Genomic DNA, 25,488 nt, shown 5'->3' on the forward strand with positions numbered 1-25,488 from the left:
TCGTGTTTAGCGGGGGGTTTTGTCTGAATATTTGACATAATCCGACCGCAGTATCTGCCCTGACATCTGCTGACGATGCGTCTGCTGCAGTGACTCACAGATTTTGTCTGTCAGGCTTTGGTTTGTCTTATGTGGTTAGACTCAGATTAAGGACGGTGTTTGGAAGGAAATTTTAGCTTGTTCATTTGTTGGATGATCTATGCTGTTTGACTGTATTTAAAGGTTGCCTGTGTAACTTTTCTGATGGAAAAGCTTGTCTCCGTAAAGTTGCTATTGGAAAGTTTGGAAAGTTTCACATTATGACATTAAAGGGACAGTCCTAAATTTTGGACATAGAACCACATTTCCTAGTTAGCTAGAGTGTTGGAGACGTGTGGAGACACTTTTTAAAAATATGTCTCCATCCTTTATCCTTGTATTTGCAGAGGTCGCTGGTGCTAGGCTAGTGCATGTCAATGGCCATAGTTATCCTGCCACTAAAAACAATGTTACCCGCTTCACAAAAGACCTGAGACAAAACTATTATTACACCAGACTGTCGATGTGAATGTCTGTGTTGATAGAACAATGTTTGAAATAAAACTAATCCTGCATCGCATGAATCATCACATGTTGAGGGACTATTTTCTCAGCAGCAGCGGAATCTTACTTTGCTGGTAAGATAGGTGCTAGGTGATATCAGTTCGCCGCTGCCAAGCTTTACAAAGTACAACTCGCTGTTGTTGCTCAGACATAAATTCTTCAAAGGCAAGGTTGGTTTTACTTCTAAAATTTTTCTATCGACACAGACATTCACATCGACAGTGTGGCGTAATAATAGATTTGCTTTGGGTGTTTTGTGAAGTGGGTAAGACTGTTTTTAGCGGCAGGCTAACTATGGCCATTGACATGCACTAGCCTAGCACCAGCGACCTCTGCAAATACAAGGACTGGATGGAATATTAAAAAAGTGTCTCCACACGTCTCCAACACTCACTCACTAGGAAATGAGGTCCTATGTCCAAAATTCCGGACTGTCCCTTTAACCTTACCTTTTCCAGATTTAATCACAGGTGTTTTTAGGTGTTTTTATTGCTCAAATACAGTGGAAAAGTCCAGATAACTCAAAGCAATAACATCTCCATGGACACAAGCACCCCCTGAATAAAAGTTACACAGTGCATCTCTAAGTAGAGTCTGGTCTTTAATGTATCCACTGAGTTCTCTTTGTCAAGCAACTTTGGCACTCTTTCACAATGTTTTTCACTTTTTGTTATTGGCCTCTAATCGATCGTAACATTGAAATATCTCCAAGGGATCTTGTTAACTTGTACATAGCCCAGGGCAAACTGAGCTGGGAAGCATAATACTGTTTTTTTATCTAATGGTTGAAAGATAATGGCTTACTCTTGAGTAGGCAGGAATACAACATGAAAAGTGTAGTTTGTATGTTGTCCATTGTCTAAAAATCCATCAGAAAGTACACCTGTTATTAGCGTTGTCATGATACTAACATTTCAAGCTCGATTTCGATACCAAGGAATAGACTCAATACCGATTCCAATACCACAATGGTAATAAAACACTCTTTCTTCAGAATAGAATTTGATTTTCAACATTAAATTGTAGAATTTTCTTTTATAATCCCATGTGGTTTTATATTTGTGTAATCCTTCAGTCGTCCAGGTAGGTTTCATAGTGGTCCATGGCAGAGTCCTGCACGGGTCCATTTTTGGAGACCCACACCCACGCAGTACAGCACCACCCCCACCCGTTAACTTGTGTTTATATCAAAGTTAAATCCGCACCCTCCCAGACCTGTTAACATTTCATCGTTTACCTGCCCGTACCCGTGTTAAATTGGGGTCAGCCCATTAGTCTGCCAGCCCAATAGTCCAGGACGAAGGCAGGACGAAACCCGGACGAAACCCGGACGAAACCCGGACGAAACCAGGACGAAACCCGGACGAAACCCGGACGAAACCCGGACGAAACCCGGACGAAACCCGGACGAAACCTACGACGTGTCATTAGCGGATTATGCTGCAACCACCGAGCCAATCGCCGGGACTACACCGGGACTACACCGGGATTACACCAGGACTACACCACAAGCGCAGCCTCTGAGCTGATCGCCTCCGCTGATGGTTTTCTGTAATAAATACACTAAAGTCACTCTCTCAGCCTGGTCCATCTTTCCGGGAAAAGACCGGGAAATGGCACTTGTTTCCAGGGCAACGTACATCCTGAATGCTTGTTAAGTATTTTTCCATTCATCGTTCATTTGATTCACCTGACTCGCCCGTGTGGAATCACTTCCCGCCCGCATGCCCGCCCGTAAAATTTCAGAACGTTAAAACCCGCCCGTTTCAGCAATTATTTGTGGGTACCTGAGCCGATGCAGGACTCTGGTCCATGGGTGTATACTAGTCTGTGTGCTTATACTTGTTCTTATACTAAAGCTATTCAGGATTCTGTCTTGTGAGTGTGACTTTTTAATATCGATACCACCTCAAATGCTTATCTAGTTTCAGTATCTAGTTTTAGTATCAATTAGTGTCTGATTGCCAATACTTTTGACAACACTGCTTTCATATTCATTATGTTTATTCATTGCCATTATCATAATTTTGGCTGTGTGTTGGATGAGTTTGAGTATTCCACAAAAAAGGAATGGCAGAACTGTATACTTGAAGTAAAAGTACTCAAGAGTGTACATTCAAAACAGCAATCTCTATAAATCACCCACTTCAAACTCAACAATGTTAGTTTTTTCACCGCCTCAGAAGCGTTACCAACTTTTTAACACATCTATGCTTCACAACTCCTTTTAAGTTCGTAATAACTTCTCATACTTTTACATAACAGAGCCTCCTCCTTATCCCAATCTGACATGGCCTAATTCAGATTTCTCACCGCCTGTCTGTGCACTCATCCCGTGCTGGACTCCATCTGAACCCACACGTTTTGCTGATAAAGTGTGGAGGGGCCCAGAGCCAAACGATGACTGGCTCCACAGACCTCCCACTGCACCACGGAGCTCATCAAACCACTCTAAATTAGACGGCCACAAGGTTTTTAACTCATGATTTTGGTAAGACTGTTTCACTTTTGTCTTAATGGGCTGATAAGGAAATGATTGGTTGGTTTGATTGTACTCTGTAGTATTTGGAGGCATCAGATAATATCGAACAGCCCTGTAGTTTTCAGTGAAATGGTGAAATGGTTTTAAATCAGGATGACATTTTGGTGTGGATCGATAAACAAAGCAGATTCAACAGGAAAGGTCTTTTAAAAAAATCTATCATGAAAAATTTAAAGGGCCAATATTCCCCTGACCCTTACATATTTCTGATGTGTGTTTAATTTTGCCTTATCAAAAGCATAGCGAGAATGTTTTGTTTTGTTCACACCTTTTAACACACCTTGCATATTACAGGCAAGTTCTCTCAAATTGAAAACACTCTGTTCTACCTTGTGATGCCATGTTGTAATACAGGAAGTGCTCCAGTGTTTTGAAACTCCATACACCTTCACTGGAATCATTGAGATGACCTCAGCCCTGAATTGCCAATCTCTACTGAACTAAAAGTAAACGGTAGCTGTTAACTGGAAAATTAGCTCTACATGACATTATAAGGTGGAATTGCACATTGTAGACGGACTAATAATAAAACATGTGTGAATGAAACAAAACACAACTCCAGTAAGGCTGAACGATTGATTGTTTTGGACCGAAAATTGCGATCTCAGACAACACGGTCTTGGGAGCGTTAAGGCTGCGTTTTTTTACAGTGCTCCTAAAGCCCAATTTAAGGGCAAAGTTTAGTTCTGTGTCGACTCAACACAAACTGCCGCCATCGCCTTGTCGCCGTCGTTTTTGATTTATGGATCCGTGTTGAGGTCTATGCGCTGTAAGTAATTCACCACCATAACTCTAGGATGCGAGGATTTAAACCTGGTGTTCGTGTAAAGATTAACATGAACCATCTCCAACGCGATAGAAGCACAGAACAAACTCACCATCAGCAGCACATACTCTGTCACAGGAAGAACACACATATTCCACTGAGTCGTGTCCTTTAGTCCGACAGAAGCTGACCGCACCAGCGCAGAAGAAGCAGCTGTTTTTTCTGCTCTTATAATTTATGTAAATTAGCAATGTGGTTTTAAGTTTTGTTTCTGTAAAATGGAAACAAATGTGCGCAAAGCTGCATTTAACACATTATTACTCAGTGTATACTGAAAGAAAGGAAAGTGGAGTACAGGAAATGTATGTAGAGCGATGGTAGAGAGGACCAATCACAGCCCTTATTGTTTGCGCAACTTGGGCTTCACCTTCCAGCATCAAATCGTCGGTGCAGGACTCTGGTATGATAAGTTTCTGTGATGTTTGCAAATGTTCATGTGCACTGAAACTTGATTTGAAAAAAATCATGGATGAAATCGAAATTGCAATATCTGCCAGAAAAATCACAATTACATTTTTTCTTAAAATCATTCAGCCCTAAACTCCAGGTAAGTTTTTGAGGAGGTAAAAACCATTGTAACATGGCTTAAAGCTCACAAGAGTAAATTTTGTGGAATGTAGGACCTTTTAAACAGCCCCATAACTTTTCTTGGTTTGCCATTTGCTTGATAATATTGCTTCACCTGGAATGTGCCACAATGTTATTTCATTTTAATTACAGGTATTTTTATTGCTAAAAATACATTGCGGTCACCTCCTTGTCTCCAGATGGATAAGTCTCAGCCTGTTATACTGTTTAACATTCTAGACCAAACAAAAACATCTCAGTGCAGCAAACAGCTGAGCAAAATCTGTACAAGAAAACCTACTGCACCTGTAGGCCTGTTACCATAATCACTATATCAACTTATCATTCAGTAGAGACACAATAGAGGAGCAATAATTTTTTGGGGTTAATACTTATTGTTCGTGATTACCTTTTTTCTTTGTACTAATTTTTGGGTTGAGCTGTATAAGTTTGATATTTGAACAGAATAATATAAAAAATCATTATTTAAGTTTTATATTGCTTATATTTGCTATGTATTGATTGCAGCTCAACAGTGTTTAACAATATTGTACATTTAGAATACTTTTTTCTGAATCATTATTCTATATATATTATGGTTTGGTAAAAATATTGTTTATCATCTATATTCACTTACTAAATCGTGACAAGTGAGGATGCACCTATACTGACACTGGTATTTGAATATCAGCTCCGATCCGTGAAAATTCCCTGGATCTGGTGTCTGCTCCAAAATATCTGTTCTGCAGATATTCAGATTGAGGCCCTGAAGATTATTTACTGGTCATAGTTGGTCCCGAAAGCCTCATAATGTTTGAGCTTTTAATACACAAAGTTGTTGAGTGGTAAATAAGAACTACATAACACATTGTATCGTACAGTTTTTCTAGTTTTTTGGAAAATAAAGTCTGTTTTTAGCCCCCGCACTGGTATCTGTATATAGATACTTAAAGCCATTGTATCAGAAATAGGTACTGGTACTGAAAAAGCTGGATCAGTGCACCTCCAGTGACAAGCCTTCTTTATATATATGGCTCATTTCGTAGAGCATCTTGCACATACATAGGCCAGTAGTGATATATCAAAAGTCATTTAAATAATTTCCCCCAAAATCCTTTGTACCTGTTTAAATCCATGTGACTTTCCCTTTTCTGTTTTCTTCTCGATCATTGTTTTCACTTTCACTAACAAAGTACAACACTATAATAATAATTGTTTCAGTATGGAACCTATTCATAATATTCAAATTATCATTGTTCATATCAAAAACATTTTTAAACTGTCAAACTTTCATAATTATTGTGCAGTAATCGTTAATCGCAACTATTTTGGCCATAATAATTAGGGAAGTTTGACAGTTTAAAAATGTTTTTGATATGAACAATGATAAAATGAATATTATGAATAGGTTCCATACTGAAACAATTATTATTATAGCGTTGTACTTTGTTAGTGAAAGTGAAAACAATGATCGAGAAGAAAACAGAAAACAGAAAAGGGAAAGTATGGAACCTATTCATAATATTCAAATGATCATTGTTCATATCAGAAACATTTTTAAACTGTCAAACTTTCATAATTACTGTGCTATAATCGTTAATCGCAACTATTTTGGCCATAATAATTAGGAATGTAACGATATCTAAATCTCTCGATACAATATTTTCACGATTTAAATCTTATATTTATTATGATATTTATTGTGTAGGCTAACAAGTGTGTATATGATGCTTTTCTGTCATAATTAAGATGTATAAGTGTTTAATAACAATTACTTCATCATGTAGATTGGATTGAAACGGAGCAAAGGATTATGGTCTATGTAGCTCTCTCCATTTTTTTTTAGCTTTTGTTGTGCCAAAACAATACATTTAAGTAGAAAAACTTGTAATTTGATAGATTGAGACTTTTGACGATACGATATCAAAATATTTTGGTTATTGTTGCATCTACTGATAATCGTAACACCAAATCTCTGTATCGTCCCCTGCCTACATACCACACCGTCCCTATTCTGTTGGTTCCCTCTGGTAGCTCTCAGTCATTGCCAGTGTTGCGTTGTGCTGTGGGCAGAGGAGGCTTTCTGGTCCGGGTGAATCTGCTGTGCTGCAGTGTGAATATGAATGTAGGCTGCAGCCACTGGCCCTCAGGTCTGCAGACGCCCACACACCCACACCTCGCCGTCAACCATCTGCACGGCACGATGGCGCTCTGGCTCTCCGGATAGGCCAGGGCGAGGAGCGGGTCGAGGTTATGAGATTATTTCAGATCATTAGTGGATTAAGATTAAGAAGAAAAGGAATATTGTATACATGTGTTTTTTTTTTTTTTCAACGTTTACAACATTCAACAGTTGTATAGAAAGACTACATGTGTTATACAACATGCTTCTGTTGCTCATCACAACAATCAATGGGCCAATAATATTTAATACAGATGGGGGCAGCTATGATTAATATAATATAGTATAATCAGGTTCTAGCAATGGATATTTCATGCCAAAACACAGTGTCAACAAGGGAAAACTGGCTCCTGCTCCCCAGTCTGGGAGTGTCATAATAAAAAATCTAAATTACATTTATTTGTAGCAGATTTGAAACAGCCAAAGCTTGCCAAAGCTTACTGACGCACTGAACAACATTTACAGTGAAATAAAACATACAATAAGCAAATCAAACAGAATAATAATGTTTAAAAAATTATAATTATAATAACAAGGTGCAAGGAGTATGGTACAATCACATTTTAGAATCTGAAAACAGCCAATAGTGTCAATAATTATAACCTAAGCATAGAAGAAAAATGGGAAATTTACAAAATAAAGGTGTGGGTTATACCATAGATTTAGTAACAACATATTTTAAAATTATTATAAAACAGTATTACTGAATGAGGCAGAGTTTAAACTAATTATTACAAACAGAATTGCCTAAATTTGTGGTTTTCAGATTTAAAAATGTGACGGTCATGCTCCCAGACGAGGGGCAAGAGGCAGATTTTCATATTAATTATATTGAACTTTGTAATGAAACATCTAAATCCTATTACAACAAAAATCTCTGTTATAGCAATATTCATTTCTGCTGCCCCCATCTGTATTAAATAGTACTGACTGAAAGCTATGATGTCATCTGAAAGCCAGCAATAAAAAATAATGGTGAGAAAAACGTAAAAAACATAACGTGGGGTGAGGAAAAGTTTTAAGATTGAGAATAAAGGCTGTGTACGCTGCCAAATCCTCTATTTATTTAAGAATGAGTGAGTGCGCCCTCATTGAAGCTATAGCGCGTAACATTATATAACATTATAAAGCACAAATTAGCGTTCTTTTGTCCAGCGTTGGCCCCCTCTCCCCTCCAGTTTGCCGCAGTCCCTCTCTCCGGTCGGCGGTGCGTGCCATGGTAACGGTGCCAGGCTGCCAGCTCAGACACAGATTCCACCTCCCGTCTGCCAGCGTGATGACTCAGCAGCTCCTGCAGGGCTACAGCCTCCTCTCTCCCTCCTCTTCCTCCTCTTCCTCCTCTTCCTCCTCTTCCTCCCTCCTCGCCCTACCTCCTGTGCGTTCCTCCTCTGCCGTTCTACCTCCCCCGTGTTCTCCGGTACCTCTCTGCCTCCTCTTCCCCCCTCCTCTTCCTTGCTTCTCTCTCCTTTTCTCTCCTCTCTCCCTCCTCTTCCTCCCTCCTCTGCTTTGCTCCTCTCTCCCTCCTTTTCTCTCCTCTCTCCCTCCTCTTCTCCCTCCTCTTCCTCCCTCTTCCTTGCTCCTCTCTCCTTCCTCCTCTCCCTCCTTTTTCCCCCTCCTCGTCCTCCTTTTTCTTCCCTTCTCCCTCCTCTCTCCATCCTCCTCCTGCCTCCTCTTTTTCAAACTCTTCCTCCCTTCTCTTCCTCTCTCCCTCCTCCTGCCTCCTTTTTCCTCCTCTGCCTCCTTTTTCCCCCTCCTCATCCTCCTTTTTCTTCCCTTCTCCCTCTTCTCTCCATCCTCCTCCTGCCTCCTCTTTTTCCTCCTCTGCCTCCCTTCTCTTCCTCTCTCCCTCCTCCTGCCTCCTCTCCTCCCTTTTCCTCTCTTCCTCCTCCCTCCCTCCTCCTCTTTGCCCCCTGTTCTTTGCTTCTTTGCTCTCCCTCCTGTTCTCCCTCCTCTCTCCCTCCTCTTCGTCCCCTCCCCTTCTTTGCTCCTCTTCTCCCTCCTCTTCCTCTCTCCGTCCTCTCTCCTCCTTGCTCCTCTGTTTACCTCCACTGCTTCCCTCCTCTTCCACCCTCCTCTTTACCTCCTCTCTCCTCTTTCTCGCCTCTCTTTCCCTCTTCTTCTTCTTCTTCCCTCCCCCTCCTCTCTTCTCCCCCCTTCTCCTTGCTCTGTCCTCTCATTCTATCGCCTTTTCCTCCTTCCTCCTCCCTCTCTTCACTCCCACACCTCTCCGCTTCCTACCTCCTCTACCTCTTCCTTCCTAGCTCCTCTTCCTTGCTCCTCCACGTCCCTCCTCTCTACCTCCTCTTCCTCCCTCCCTTCCCTCGCTCCTCTTCCTCGCCCGTACACCGTCGTGCTCATCAGACAAAGTAGTGTTTTGTCACTCTCTCCTTCCCCCTGACCTGAATGCAAAACAGACCAAAATAATAATAATGATGCGCCCGACTCGGCTAATACGATTTGTTTTGCTCTCGAGAGCTTATTTCAACACTCGCTTTTTCAAACGCCATGGCAATAAATTGGGTTTAATGCAGAGTTGAGTAATCTTCAGTTTTGCAGTTTCACACAAATGAGGTAAAAAATACTGCTATTATGAAATGTCAAGTGATAGGTGTATATTACAAAAACTAGACTGATTAGCGAGCGACAATCATGTTACACTATTTACTATGCCTCTTAAAGCTGCACTGTGTAATGTTTTGGTGGATTACCTGCTTGTCTCCATGGTGATAGATGCTTTAATGCCATTGCTTGACCAGCCAGTCCCTTCTACATTGTGTTTCAAATCCAGAAAACACTAGAACTGGACAATAAAGGGTGAAAATGCTCTGCCCAAACTCTGTCCAAACTTGGGATGATTTGTAACACGTGTCTCTCAAATGCAGATGACATCTCCTCTTGAAAATTCTCATAACGTTCAGAACAAAAAAAAAATCTTAACTTCTTTTACCCAAAATAATTGAGTTTTGCACTTTTTGATTGCTGATTCATAGAAAATCCATGCCGTATCCCAGTTCTTTATGCTGTTATTTTCCATTTTTACATGTTTTTTTTTTTTATGTAAACAGTGCATCCTTCTCTCTGATTGGTTCATCCGCCTGTCAATCACGCCCTCTGAAATTGGCGAGACAGGACACAGGCTCCAGATCCACTCGTCTCTGTGAAGTTTTGTCAAAGCATGTGGTTCTGGCTGGTCAGGAAATTAACGTCATACCTTAGCAAATTCCAGGCAAAGCAATGAAACCTCCTTGGAGACGAGCATTTGGCTGACCCTCCACCAGAAAAGTTACACAGTGAAACTTAATTCTTCTGGGGTGGATGTCTGAAAATACCCTGTGTTTTCCAACTTTAAATGTATACCTTAAGAGGAAGCCGCATCCTTCTTGTTCTCAGCTGTAAGAAAGTGCTCAACTATTTGTACTACACAACTGCAAATACTAGTAGTACTGGAACTATAAGTCTCGCATCTCTCGCATCAGTTAACTTGGTTGTAATACTATAAAGATTGTTTTTATCTGAATAATTGAATCTCATTTGTTTTGTGGAGTTTACTAGTAAATGTAACTTACTGCCTATATTTAATCTCCAACCTATTTTTATGTTTATTTTGACCAATGTAGTACCCAGGCTTGCACCATCGCCTAGGTCAGGAATCAGAATACGCTAGACGTTTTACAGGAAGTTGTAGACCACGCACCGGCCAATCAGAGAAGAGCTGGTGAAGTCATGACGTCAAACTCAAGTGCCTGTCTGTGTCCCTTTTGTAGTACAGCACAACAGTAAACAAAGCGGTCGAGATGGATGTAGACAAAGCCGTACATTATGTGTTGGCAACGATTCCTCAGATAGAAGATTTTCACTCTCTGCTTTGTTTGCTGTTGTGCCAGCAATTACTTGGACACCTCTGAGCGTTCCGGTGCATTACATACATCAGGACCTAATAGCAGCGACTCGTTAAGTAAAAAAAAGTACCCGCCTACTATTGAGCGAATGAATCCTAATGCTGCGAGGTCAGACTGTTTCCACGAAGTGAAACCGTCTGGGAAACACTGGACTACATTGGTAGCCTGATTCATCAAACTTTTTTCTGGGGACCCATATTTTAAAAGTCACAAACCTTTGCAACCCAAGTCAATAGACATTACTCATAAATCAAAAAATAAAGATGGATTTGACAATTTTTGAACATTAATGAGGATATTTTATTATTGACTGAGTGATCGTGTCTCTTTGAACAGTTAGTATTACTCAAGTTTTAAACAACGAAAAACAGTAATTGAACCTGCAATAAAAGGATCCATAAGTCGACTATTTGGACATTAAGTGTAGCCCATTTCTTTTTCTTTTCAACATTCAATTGAACCAGCAACATTGGAACAAAATAGTCAATAAAATAATTACAAAAAGATTAGAAATTATACAAAACATGTCTTAACATTACAACATTTCTAATGAGATAGGTGGGCCTGTCTGCGTTTTTGTGGCGTGTTCCAGTTTGGGGTGCAGGAGGAGAGCGCATCACACATATCAGGTGCAGCATTCAGTCTCTTTCTGTGCTTTGGCTTCATTTTTGTGAGCACAGAAAATCTCATGTGTCAGAAGTTTATATTGCAGACCTACATGCAGATCATGACAAGGCAATCCAGAAAAAATCTCTTGCAACCCACCTGAGTCTTTGGGAAAAAATTATGTAGTCGCTTTTATAAATTCATGATAATACAAATAACAAAGTTCACTTTTCTGATGCCAGTATAGTCCAGGGTGTTTTTATATTATGAGGAAGGGCATAGTCTCCTGTATTATTGCTATATATATCAAATAAGTACATTCAAGTCTTCTCCTTCTTAGTAAGTGGTACTTGTAATCATCTGTGGGCTGCTAATCACTTTATATACCCAGCCCGCCCCCTCCTCCTCGGGGCTGTGCTTATCGCGATGGCCCCTGGAGCTGGATCACTGGAAAGAGCAAAAACACGGCGTCACTGAGATGTGGGAGCCTGCACCGATATGAGAGATCACTTTCAAGTGTCTCCAACAGCCCACAGCGGGGGTCACCTCACACTCGCCCCAAAAGTCCTCCAGCCCCCTGCCAATGGTGCTGTTGCATAGGATACAGAGCAGGGGGCAGATTTTTCCAGAGATCCATGAATACTTTATGGGCTGTGGTCCATTGTGCTGCTGTGTAACTCAATTATAACTGTCATGGGAGAGATGGCTTTGAAGTGCACTCAAAAAAACACAACCTCCCCATTCTGACTTTTTCCATCCTTGTCTCAACCCCAGTGCACATTTTCAACAGTTTTAGACATGGTTCTTACTAGTCATTTTTGAGCTCTATGCTTATTTTTGCTTAATGTTTTTTGGGTAGCAGGGGTATGCGAAGATATATAAGAATAAGAAATATTGATATATCGTGATACTAAATTTGAAGGTACAGTATCGTTATCGTGAGCTGCTGTATCGATATATTGGCAAGAGTATTTTTTTATTTTTATATTCACTGTTATGATTATTTAAAATGGCTGTCTTTCATACACTTGATAAGTAGTGGTTTAACAAAAAAATATTGTGGCCAAAATGTATATGACTCTTCAAAAACCACAACATATCACAGAGTATCATGTGTGATTTATATCTATTATCCTATGCAACGCCACTTTGTGATTAGGGATGGGCATTCGATTAAATTTTCTTAATCGATCGTTGGGAGAATTGACAATCTATTTTCTATTAATTATCATCAATATTATTACTATTACTAATCTGCATAAATAAACTCGACTTTTCAACATATAAATTATAACCACTATAGAGCCACATCGGCCCGTTTGAGGATTATAATGTGTTTAATGCAGCTTTGACACATTTATTTACGTCTTACAGAAACAAATCTTAAAATCATATGGCTAATTTGCATAAACTGTAAGTGCTGAAAAAAAAACAGCGCTCCTTGTGCACTGATGCGGTTCAGCTTCTGTCGGACTAAAGGTCAGGACTCAGTGGAATATGAGTGTTCTCTCTGTGACAGAGGGATGTTGATGATGATGTGAGTCTGTTGTGTGCATATGTCGTGTTGGAGATGGTTCATGTTTTCAGAGATCAGACATGTGCAGGTTTAATCCTGCTCTTTATTTAACCATTTTTATTCATGTTGGTCACTTTATTTATTTTGGTTACTGTTATGAAAAGACTGATAAGTGTTTGTCCTTTGGTTACACGCAACTTTATGTTGGGATACTGTGTATACATGCACTATGGCGAAACCTTGAATACTCAAAAAACCCGATCATACCCGGGACACTGATGTGTATGTAAACGCGCTCACTGAGTGGTACAGTGATCTCCTTAGAGGTGCCAGAGCCAAAATGTGGGAGTCCACAACTTCAGTGTTTGTGCTGTCAGATGCAGCCTTGTCTCCTTATGCTACGCTACGCACAGCAACCTACATTTGGTTTGTCGATTAAAATAAACGTGATCAACGAAATTCTTCATGATTAATTATCGATTAGTCAGCTAATCATGCCCACCTCTAATTGTTATATCATATAGTGGGCCATGTTTTATTGTTTTAAGAGGGCCAACAGAATACTAATTAACAACAGAATGCTTGCTTGATTTTTGCAGCCTTACAAACATGATAAAAACAAAACTAGGCCAAAGTTCACAAAAGGCTAGAGTAGAATTTTTGCCGACACAGTAACAACCATGCTGACTGCACACTTCCCGATTCTCTGACAATAAAATACTTTATAATTAGATGCAGAAACCACACATCAGACTTATTTTGACCTCACAGTCTGCTCATACAATATTTCTGTACTGGAGCAAGACAACCTGAAGCATTTTGTGCCTGTGTTTTACGGCACTTAACTTGTCAGCTGTTAAAATAGCCACTGTAATTAACCTTCAAATTTTGCGTGAGATGGGAAAATAAGGAGGTAGAAGGCAATATTTTTATGTTATGATATCAGCTCCTTTCTCACATCATTGGTCATGGGAATAAAAGAAAGGACAGGAAGTTGATAGATGGGTCGAAATGAGAGCGCACCCTTGGCACCATGTCAGCACCACGTACACGCACCTCACCAAACGCTGAATTCAATACACCGGGAAAGAACGCTACAACACACACACACATGCACACAAATACACACACACACACACACACGTGGACACACACCACTAGCATTCAGCGCGCCATGAAGTTGTCTGCTCAGATTGCAATCGCTCCTGCAGATGCTAACCCCCCTCCTTTCTCCTCTTCCCTCCACTCTCTCTCTCTTCTCCCCTTCTCACTCCTCTCCCCTTCTCTGACCTCTTCTCTCTCCTCTCCTTTCCTCTCCTCTCTCCTCTCTCTCCTCTCCTCTCTCTCTCCTCTCTCCTCTCTCTCTCCTCTCTCCTCTCCCCTCCTCTCTCTCCTCTCCCCTCCTCTCTCCTCCTCTCTCTCCTCTCCTATCCTCTCTCCTCTCCCCTCCTCTCTCCTCTCTTCTCTCCTTCTCTGTCCTCTTCTGTCTCTCCTCTTTCCTTGCTCTCTCCCCTCCTCTCTCCTCTCTCCTTCGCTGTCCTCCTCTCTCTCTTCTCTTCTCCCCTCCTCTCTCCTCCTCTCTCTCTTCTCTCTGTTCTCCTCTCCCCTCTTCTTTCCTCTTCTTTCCTCTTCTCTCTCCTCTCTCTCTCCTCTCCTTTCCTCTCTCCTCTCTCTCTCTCTCCCCTCCTCTTTCTCCTCTCTCCTTTCCTCTCTCCTCTCTCTCTCTCTCTCCCCTCCTCTTTCTCCTCTCTCCTTTTCTCCCTTCTCTCCTTTCTCTTTTCCTTTCTCCTCTCCCCTCTCTCCCCTCCTCCTCCTCTCTTCTCTCTCCACTCCCCCGCTCCCTCCTCTCTCCTCTACGGTCTTTTCTCTCTTCCTCGCTCCTCTCGCCCCTGTCCTCTTCTTTCTTTCTCATCATCTCCCCTCCTCTCTCCTTTCTCTCCTCCCTCTCTCCTCCCCCCCGTTCACTACGAATCCCGTCTGAGGTTTCCAGTGTCAGGAGCGGTTCTGGGTGTGTAGTCAGACACAAAGCTGGGAGGCGTTCAGTGTCAGCGTGTAGTCAGATCCATGCTAATGTGTGAGCACAAGTGCGGCGCGGCGTCCGTTTACCGGCCCTATGGAAGGTAAACATGCTATTTAAACATCAGCCTGGATTAGTGCAGACACGCTGGTGACGCAGGCCGGCCCACGTGTACACAAGTTTGAAATGATGACTAAAACAAAACGAGGCATGTCTGACTAGTGTATCGAAAAACTATAGCTAAAATTTGACTACTTCCTGCTGTGGAACTAGACAAAAACAAAACATCCCCATTGAGAAAAGCAAACGGCAGAGCTTCATCAGAAAAATTAGAGCTTTAACCAATTATAAAAACGTTATTAAAAGCTGCAATAGTAGTAACAAAATGTCATTATCATTGTGAATCCTTGTGTCCTTCGTTCATTTGTTTTTCAAAATAAAACCAAAAATAAGAAAACGAAAGAACCAGTTATTTTCTTTGTTATTTGTCCCCAAAACCAAAATGAAAAAACGGATAACGATTTGTTTTTTCAATTTTTGATTTTGTGTTTAAATGAATAATGGAAAAACAAGATAACGGCTGTTTCTTGTTTCAGATAATGAAGAAAATAGTTGTTGTTTTGTTTTCTTTTATTTGTTTTTATTTTGAAAAACTAATGAATGAATGATACACGGATTATTGTGGCATCGGAATCTGTATTGGATATCCAGTCTATTTTTTAGTATCAAAACACTAAGGCCTATATAAGGTCTTTGAAATAAAAATGTCCAACAAAATTATGACAAAAAAGAAAGAGCTTGATAATGCAACATTGGAGAGAAAAACACACAGCATGGTTTTGCTGCTAGTTTTTATATTGATTTAGTGTCTTGGTTTATATATATATATTTTTGAGAACCTTACATGAGTTAAGTTTTGTGTTTTAATGCAGGGGTCCCCGGGCCACAGATAGGTACCGGGCCGGGTTCGGTACCAGACCACGAAAGGGTGAACCCCTCCTCGCATACGCTGCATGGACCGTGCCTCGTCCCGTATGTCCTGCGGGCACCTCTAAACCAGGACTAAAACCAGGACTAAAACCAGGACTAAAACCAGGACTAAAACCAGGACTTAAACCAGGACTTAAACCAGGACTAAACCAGGACTAAACCAGGACTAAAAACTAGGACTAAAACCAGGACTAAAACCAGCACTTAAACCAGCACTTAAAACCAGGACTAAACCAGGACTTAAACCAGGACTAAAACCAGGACTTAAACCAGGACTTAAACCAGGACTTAAACCAGGACTAAAACTGGGACTAAAACTGGGACTAAAAACTGGGACTAAAACTGGGACTAAAACTGGGACTAAAATGGGACTAAAACTGGATTCAACCAAAGGTCTAAAGTAGGTCTAAAGTAGGTCTAAAGTAGGTCTAAACCAGGACTAAACCACATCTAAAACAGGTCTAAAACTGGGACTAAAACTGGGACTAAAACTGGGACTAAAACTGGGACTAAAACTGGATTCAACCAGCTCTAAAGTAGGTCTAAAGTAGGTCTAAACCAGGACTAAACCACATCTAAAACAGGGACTAAAACTGGGACTAAAACTGGGACTAAAACTGGGACTAAAACTGGATTCAACCAGCTCTAAAGTAGGTCTAAAGTAGGTCTAAACCATGTCTAAAACAGGTCTTAAACCGGGACTTAAACCGGGACTTAAACCATGTCCAGGACCCCCCTCAGGACCCCCCTTGAAATATTGTCGGATTTAAAACGCAAAAAGGCACCAAACCGCATAACTTTTCCAGTATTTGTTTGTGTTTTGTTAATTGTTGTTTTGTTAATTCAAGATCTATTATCGTGTTAGCAGAGACGGACTTTTCCATTTTTAATTCACTCTATGCCCCCTGATCTTTGTTTGTTTATCCCTGCTCTCCTCATAACTCACTACTCTCAGACTGAGCGTGGGTGTGGAATAAGATCATCTCCGCGGCCCACCGAGGGTCTTTTGGCAGCAAACAAAAACGCAATCATTTACACACACGCTAACTGCAGCCCATTAAGCCCAGACTCCTGACATCTCCGGCTTAGTTAATTATGGTGAGTTATCGATCTGCCAACTGCGTCTACTCCTGGATACCGCGCTCATTGTTGGCTCTCGAAAACATGAGTGATATATGAGTCAATATGGAGATAACGAAATCAGCTTTCTTCTTCTTCTTGGCCGGCGAACTCGGCTGGAAGAGCGGTGCCCCAGACGAGTGTACTCCAGTGTCTTTTACTCGCGTCTTTGTTCTGCGTCTTCCGGAGCGGGCAAGCGTCCCGGGGAGAGGGGGAGAGGGGGAAGAGAGGGGGTGAAAGAGGGATGGAGGGGTAGAAAGGAACAGGAGAGGGAAGGGAGAGAAGGAGAAAGAGAGAGAAGGGGAGAAGAGAGGAGGAGAGAGGGTGTAAAAGAGAGACAGAGGGAGAGAAAGGGACAGAAGAAGAGAGGAGGGAGAGAGAGAGAGAGAGCGAAGAGGGAGAGACTGAGAAAGGGAGAGAAGGACAGGGAGGGAGAGAGGAGAGAGAGGGAAGAGGGAGAGAAGAGGAGAGAAGGAAAGAAGGGGAGAAATGGAGAGAAGGACGGAGAGGGAGAGAGAGAGGGGGAGGAGTAAGAGAGGAGGAGAGAAGGGATGAAAGAGAGAGGGAGAGAAAAGGAGAGTGAAGAGGGGGAGTTAGGGAGAAGAGAGAAGGAGAGAAGGGGGAGGGGAGGTGAGGTGAGAGGAAAGAAAGGAGGAGAGAGGTGGTGAAAGAGACAGAGGGGGAGGAGAAAAGGAGAGGGGGAGGGGGAAGAGAGGAGGAGAGAGGGTGAAAGAGAGACAGGGTGAGAAAGGAAGGGAGAGGGGGAAGAAGGAGAGAAAGGGAGAGGGAAGAGAGGAAGAGGGGGAGAGGGAGAGGGGAGAGAAGGCGAGAGGGAGGGAGTATGGAGATGTGGAGGGGTGAGGGAGAGAAGGAGAGGTAAGGGGGAAAAAGGAGGAGAGAGGGGGTGAAAGTGACAGAGAGGGAGAGAAGAGGAGAGAGAAGGAAGGAGGAAGAGAGACGAGGGAGTGTGAGAAAGAAAGGGAGAGATGATATGAGCGAGGGGCAGAAAGAGACGGGTGAGGGGAAGAGCGAAAGAGAGACTGGGTAAGAGTGAGAAAGAGGGGGAGGAAGGGAGAGAAGAGGAGAGAAGGAGAGAGAGAGAGAGGGGAGAGACAGAAGGAGAGATCAGGGGGATAAAAAGAGGAAAGAGGGGGGTGAAAGAGACAGAGGGGGAAGAGAAGAGGAGAGAGAGGGAGAGGGGAGAGAGTGTGAGGAGAGAGGAAGAAAGAGAAGGGGGTGCGAGCGAGAGATGAGAGGAGGGGAGAAAGAGACGGGTGAGGGAGAGAGAGGGAAAGAAAGAGACTGGGTGTGGGTGAAAAAGAGGTAGAGAGAGAGGAAGAGAGAAGGGGTGAGAACGAGAGAAGGAGAGGTCGGATGAGAGAAGGAGCAAAAGAAACAGAGTGAGCAGAAGAGCGAAAGGGACTAGGTGAGAGTGAGAAAGAGGGGGAGGTAGCGGGAGCGGGATGAAGAGAGGGAGAGAGAGATGGAGAAGAAGGGTACCCCCCCTCCCTCCGAGTCTCCCTCCGAGTCTCCCATGGGCGCTGACACCAGACTCTTCCTTGTCCCACTTCCTCCTCCCGCCGTCTACCACCAACCAGGTTTTTCACATTAAGGCTGTGCCCAGTGCAATTAAGAGGAACAGAGTTGTCTAATTGTGGTACTGCAGCCCGGGAGACGTATTTCATCGGTTTGAGCGTCATCACTGGTTCATGTAAAGTTCATTCATGCTGGGTAACATCGTAGTACTCTATAACTGAACTGAAATTTGTGTTAGAAAGTCGTATAGTGTGATGAAAGACAAAATGAAATGGTGTCTGTATGCCTTTTGAGTAGCCTTACAGTAGAAGTGGACAATTATTTTTTTTCCATGGGGTCAAATGAGAAACAGAAAAGATTGTGGAGGGCATTAATCAATTTTGCATAATATTAACTGTATTTCTTTATAAAAAGAAGTAAATAGCATTGTTTTTATGAGCTGGTAAAACTGGTAAAAATTTGCTATGACTAAGCAATGAAAAAGTGAGGTTATCTTTTAAAAAAATAATTGAAAAACACCTAAAATAAAAGCAAAAAGCAGCTTTAGCTTCACGCATGAGGTAAAATGATATAATATTGTATGGGGATGTAACGATATCCAAATCTCTCCGCATGATATTATCACGATATGCATCTCACGGTACGATATTTATTGCGATATTTTGGAGAGGCTGATATAATTGTTGATTATTAGAGACTTTTTTGCTTTTAAAATACCTTGACAAGATTTTGGTGTGAATTATTTCCATCAAAATCCCAAGAATTCAAGTAAAAATCATAACTTCATGTTGTCTGCGCTGAAATGAATCATGGGATATGTAGTTCCCTATGTTTATTAGCTATTTCTACTATAAAACAATGCATTTAAACAGAGAAACTTGTAATTCGATATATTGTGACAGCCCATGATATTATTGTGAGATACAATATCACGATATTTTCTGTTATTTTTACATCTCTACTAAATATCATTGGTTTGACAAGCTGGTAAGACTGGTAAGAGTTTATGTAATGACTAAGCAATGAAAAAGTGAGGTTGCCTTACAAAAAAAACTCACTGAGGTAAAAGCAATGCAGCTTTAGTCCATGCATGAGGTAAAATGATAAAATATGCTCATTTTGTAAATCTAAATGATCTCAAACAGGTCAGTCAGAGTCAACCAAAGGGCCGTATGTAACCAGGTCTGCCCTACAGGGACATGTCTCTATATATAGACTCTAAAACGTTGGTTGTATTTTTGTTTTGCCCAATTAAATCTTCATGTCTTCAAATAGGCTCTTTTCACATTTACATCACAAACCAGGAAGACGTTTGGAAAAATGCGATGACAACTTCCAGTGTAGTTCCTGTGATAAAACCCATTGAAGTAAATGTGATCAGCGGTAAAATGAAGCCTGCATACGTATGTGCTGTTTGGAATCATCTGGAATTTGGCACACTCATCTCTTCTAATTGCATGTACCCAGTGCGCTCGGAGTTGTGTGTCAGTGGAGAAGATATAAAAACTGAGATATGGTTGTAATTGTTGATTAGCCGAACATAACGGAACTCTACAATGACTTTTACATGAAGAAAACTGGGCCTGGGCCTGGGCAGTCTTCCTGGTTTGTGACGTAAGCGTGAATAGAGCCTGTTGTTTATTCAAGGAGTAAAAGGACTATGCCTCTCTGCCTCTATGGTCATAGTTTCTTGGAGAGCAAAATAACACATAACCTTTAAACTAGGGGTCCTAAACCACCTGGATGGGACCAGAGGCGGCGCTACCATTAGGCAAAAGTAGGCGGCTGCTTAGGGCCCCCGAACCTGGAGGGGCCCCAGTCAATTGCCTGGGTTGATTTTCTAGAGTGGTTTACTTTAAAAACAAAAAAACACCATCAAAATAGTTTTAATTGTAATTGTCAAAGCATCTCCCCCTTTCATGTTAGAATGGACGAGTCAGCTTGACCCTGATTTGAACATAATCATAGTATAATCATATATAATGGATGTAAACAAAAATGTAATTGTACTAGCAAAAAAAACTACTAAAAACTTCTTTCAGCTCTGGTTATCTAGTAAGCGACCTAACTAATAAGACAAGTTTCCAATCCACCACAGTTCAAATAGAGATGTGCGTGTCTCCAGAACAATGGGGAAAAATAGACAATAAATAATAAAAAACAAAAAAATAAATAATAATAAAATAAATAAAACAACAAAACAGTGCAATATAGTGAGGGCCCCATACTCAAGTTCGCATAGGGCCCCCAAATTCTTAACTCCGCCACTGGATGGGACCAAAACTGGGTTAGGGTTACATTATTAGATGCTATGCACGTTTCGTACTCTTTATTTATTTATTTTTTTATTAAGGACAACAGAATATAACATTTAGAAAATAAAACAACAAGCAACATTTAACAATTACAATATTCAGCGTGAAACAAAGACAAAAACATAAAGCAACACCCACAACACCACAAAAAAAAAAAAAAAGACCCAATTTCCCCCCAACCACCTACATCAACACAAATTTGGCAAAATCAAACAAAATAAATGTGATAGTGCAACATAAATTTTGTACTCTTGTTACTGTCCACTTCAACGAACCAACCTATCCCTGAAAAAAATCTTGCAAGTGTATCTGCCTTTACGAGAAAATAAACATTGGATTGCCACTTTCAGTTATCATTAAAGTTATGTCTGACTGTAAAATACCCCAAATTATAACGATAACACTCAATGTATTACGAAGATTAGAAAAGTTTGGATAATGCATGACTAATTGAAGCAGTTAGTGCTGGAGAACAAACACGTCGACAGTGTAAATAGCTGTTACACCAATTAGCGACGACAACGTTCACGTTTCCCCGCGCATCCCCGTTAATCATAAGCAAACACCGCGAAACGAACCGCTCCACCGCCGCTCACCCCGTAAACTCCAGCCGACCCCGTCGCTCGGCCTCCCGTGACCCGCTGTCCCCCAGTTGCCCTTTGGCCACGCCCCCTTCCCGTTTGCCCGTATTCGGAAGCGCCCACAGTAACCCCCCGCTATTCCCCAAAACACACACACACACACAGACGCACACACACTTCCTGATTATCTCTGTGTGGCAGGCCGCTGTTTTGTGCCCTGATTAAAGGAGCAGCATGGGGTCCGAGCACAAACGGGCCCAAGCAGATGCCGCCGTTGGGCTAATGCTATTGCGAACGCTACGTGCTTAATCATTTATGTCTGGGTAGACGGTGGCACAATGGATGGAGAGGACTGACTGGTGCTGTTTGTGTGTGTGTATGCATGTGTGTATCGTCTGTGCGCGTATTTATCAGTGGAGCAGATGTATTGAGGCGTGCACACACATGCTGCCAAGATAACAGCCCCGGTGCTGCTCAGCGTGGTACAGAGAAAGGCACTGCTTTGGGGCACTGTTCAAAACTAACATGTCATCTTTATAAAATGGCTGGGGCAGTTGCTTTCATGTCGGCGGGTTAAAGTGGGTTCGCGAAGCACGGCGAAATGAAATAGACTCAAATATCTGCAGTAAGCGCGATAATAAAAGCTCGTAGAATGCCCAGTGTTGGTTTCAGAGGCTGTTTTATCTGACTCATTAGCTGAAAGAAGCTCGGACTGCAGTATTGATTACGCTTGACTCAAATATTCAATGGTGAAAACGAACGGAGCAAATTGTCAAGGTACAAAAGCCACAGTTATTAAGGTGGTAATTGGACTATCCTTTGCGAACCTCTATTAGCCGCTCGGCCTTTACAGATGTTTTTAGACAGCGTAAATGTTTGTGGACTTGTTTTAAATATGTACTGTGAACTGAATCGAATTAAAATCCCAAGTAGCTTCCTCGCCAGAACAGATGCAATTAGATATTTTTTCTGAAATCGTTACGAAACCAATCAGAGTTTGAGTTTATAATGATCTCTACTCCCTCTGCTGTTAAGACTGGGTATTGTTCTTGATGGTGTGTCTCAATATGTGGCGTTTTGAGTGTTTATAGATCGTAGAGTCAACGTTTAGTCTGCCACTCTTCTCCTCTTCTGTCCTCTTCCTCCTCCTCATCTGCGTGTTCCTCCTTTTCCTCTCTATTCCTCCCTATTCCTCCTCCTCACGTCTCTCCCTCCACTCTTCTCTTCTCCTTCTCACATATCTGTCTCCTCCTCTCCTGCTCTCATCTGTCTGCTCCTCTTCTGTCTCCTTCCACTCTCCTCCTCTTCTGTTCTCTTCCTCCTTCTCCTCCTCACTTGTCTATCTGCTCCTCTCCTCCCATTTCCTCCACTCTCCTCCTCACTCATCTGCGTGTTCCTCTTTTCCTCTCCATTCCTCCCTATTTCTCTTCTTCACGTCTCTCCCTAGGCTCTCCTCTTCTTCTCCTCAAATGTCCGTCTCCCCCTCTCCTCCTCCCTTCCTCTCGTCTCTTTGCTCCTCTCTCCTCTTCTCCCCTCCTCATGTCTTTCTCCTCCTTTTCTACTCTTATCTGTTTGCTCCTCTCCCTCCGCTCTCCTCCTCTCCTCTCTTTCTCTCCTCTTCCTCCTCCTCCTATCCTTCTCCCCTCCTCTTGTCTCTCTGCCTGTCTCTCTCTCTCTCCAATGTCCTCTTCTCCTCCCATGTCTGTCTCCTCCTCTTCTCCTTCCCTCCCATCTCTCTGTTCCTCTCAATCCTCCCTTCTCTTCACATGTCTTTTTCTCCTCCTCTCCTGTCTCCCTCCACTCTCCTCCTCTTTTGTTCTCTTACTCCCTCCTCTCCTCGACTACTCTCGTCTGTCTCCTCTCCTCTCATGTCTTCCCCTCTCCTTCTCCCCTCCTCTTGTCTCTCTGCTCTCCTCTCTCCTTCCCTTATCTGCTCCTCTCCTCGCCTACTCTCGTCTGTCTCCTCTTCTCCTTTCTTTCTCTTCTCTTCCTCCTCCCTTTCCTCTCTATTCCTGTCTATTCCATCTTCTCACGTCTCTCTCTTTACTCTTCTCTTCTCCTCACATGTCTTTCTCCTCCTCTTCCTACTCTCGTCTGTCTCCTCCTCTCCTCTTTCTCTCCTCTCTTTCTCTTCTCCTCACCTCACATGTCTGTCTCCGCCTCTCCTGCTCTCATCTGTTTGCTCCTCTCCTGTCTCCTTCCACTCTCCTCCCCTTCCCTCCTCGCCTACCCTCGTCTGTCTCCTCCTCTCCTCTCTTTCTCTCCTCTCGTCTCTCTGCTTCTGTTTCTCACGCTCTCTTCTTCTCCTCACGCCTTTCTCCTCCTCCTGTTTGCTCTCATCTGTCTGCTCCTTTCCCGTCTCCCTCCACGCTCCTCGTCTTCTGTCCTCTTCCTCCCTTTCCCTCCTCTCCTCGCCTACTCTCGTCTGTCTCCTCCTCTCTTCTTTCTCTCCCCTTTTTCCTCCTCCTCCTCTCGTCTGTCTGCCCCTCTCCGCTCTGTGCCAAGCCGCCTGTCCCGGTGACACACACACGCCGTGCCCAGGCATCAACACACCCTCACGCGCGCTCCAGAGGCAGCCAATCGGAGAGCACCAGTCTCCCCATTGCTTGCCACTCAATGCCTTGTTGCCAGGACGACAGGCAGGCATGAGACCCACTTTATTTGAGCATGTTAAAAACTTGATGTTGACTCTTTTACAAAATAACAAGAAAGGGTTTCGGTGTGTTAGAAGCGTTCTCACAATTCGACACAATTCTTGCCTGTTCGTCTCTTAATTCTCGCTCCGTGCCGTCCCGCAGATGGCTGGTGTAAAATGAAGAGCGTTAGCGTGGGGTTCATCACCTTTATTTTGGCAGTTTTTAGCATTAGCACATCTCTGTTTGTGGGCTGGGTTTACTGCAGTGCAGCTCTGACCAGCTCCTTCTCTTCTCCGCTCCTCTCCAGGTCCACAATGAAGTCCTGGGCCACGTTCTCTTTGCTTTTGATCAGCCTGATAGTGCCGTGCTGCTGCAGCTCGGAAGGTAAGTGCCAGTGTGGGATTTGCACACAACAAAGTATAACATAATAACATAACGTAAAGGTTTGTTTTGAATAAAATAACACCTTTTTATAGTTTAACACTGGCTGTGGTCACATGCTCATACTCAGAATCTAATAATTATCAGATTTATTTATTTATTTTTACTTTTATTTATTTAAAATGAACAATGCATATTCATGAACATATACTTAAATACGCTAGAATTAACCCGAAGGCTACTTTTCATCTGAGGGAGAGACAGAGACATAAAACATAAGACATAAGAACATAAGACATGTCACACAATAAACAAACATGGTACAAACAGCACAATAAGACACAATCATGACATACAAACACTGACATTTACATAGGAGCCTAACATTAGTGGTTGCAGATCTGGTTTCTCCTAAGCCATTTTGAATTATAACACTATTAAAACGCGTAAAAAGCCGATTACACACACTTTCATGCCCTTTTAAAGGTTCTATATTACCCAAAATTGACTCTTGTGAGCTTTTAGAAAATTTGTTGTAACAGTTTTTGAAGAGGAAACAACATTATATCATAGTCCAATGAGGTTCACGTGGTCTTCTGATATTTTATGTTATTTGTTTTCATACTTGATGTGTCTAGTCAGCTGATTTATACAGGTTTTATACAGCATCTTCGTATGTCCTAGAAAGACAGCGCCAAAACCTGTATAAATCAGCGGACCAGACACGTCACAGCAACATCATGTTACACTGGAAGACCTTTAGTGAGCCGTCGAACTCGTGTAACATGATGTTGCTGTGACGTGTCTGGTCCGCTGATTTATACAGGTTTTGGCCCTGTCTTTCTAGGACATAGAAAGATGGCACCAAAACCTGTATAAATCAGCTGACTAGACACATCACAACAACATCACGTGAGCACTCTGAGGAAGACCACAGCGAGCAGTCAAAACTGTCACATGAAAACAAACTCTTGGTCTGAAAAAAGAGCCTAATAACATAACGTTACATCAAATCTGAGAAAATAGCATAATATGGGCCCTTTAAATAATCTTAAGGGTCCAGAAATCCGATTATAATCAGATTTTGTTGTACGTGTAAACATAGCCAGTGTCTGTCACTATAGTATATTGTAATTGGATAAGCTTCGAGCCGATGATCAAGATTATGCTCAGAGGCTGGGGTGGGTGCCAAA

The 25,488-nt window shown here is 42.3% G+C and overlaps 1 protein-coding gene across 1 annotated transcript in view; it reads left to right on the forward strand.

Moving 5' to 3' along the window:
* Positions 1–25,488, forward strand: part of LOC110166565 (activin receptor type-1) — a 67,711-nt gene that overhangs the window by 14,529 nt on the left and 27,694 nt on the right. The window contains exon 2 of the mRNA XM_020931820.2: positions 24,222–24,298. Within this exon, the coding sequence (XP_020787479.1) occupies positions 24,229–24,298 (70 nt within the window). The 5' untranslated portion in view covers positions 24,222–24,228. The remainder of the gene's footprint in view (positions 1–24,221; positions 24,299–25,488) is intronic.

This window comes from Boleophthalmus pectinirostris, unplaced genomic scaffold (assembly GCF_026225935.1).
Source record: "Boleophthalmus pectinirostris isolate CB_2022bp ecotype Guang Dong unplaced genomic scaffold, ASM2622593v1 HiC_scaffold_1, whole genome shotgun sequence".
Lineage (NCBI taxonomy): Eukaryota > Metazoa > Chordata > Actinopteri > Gobiiformes > Gobiidae > Boleophthalmus > Boleophthalmus pectinirostris.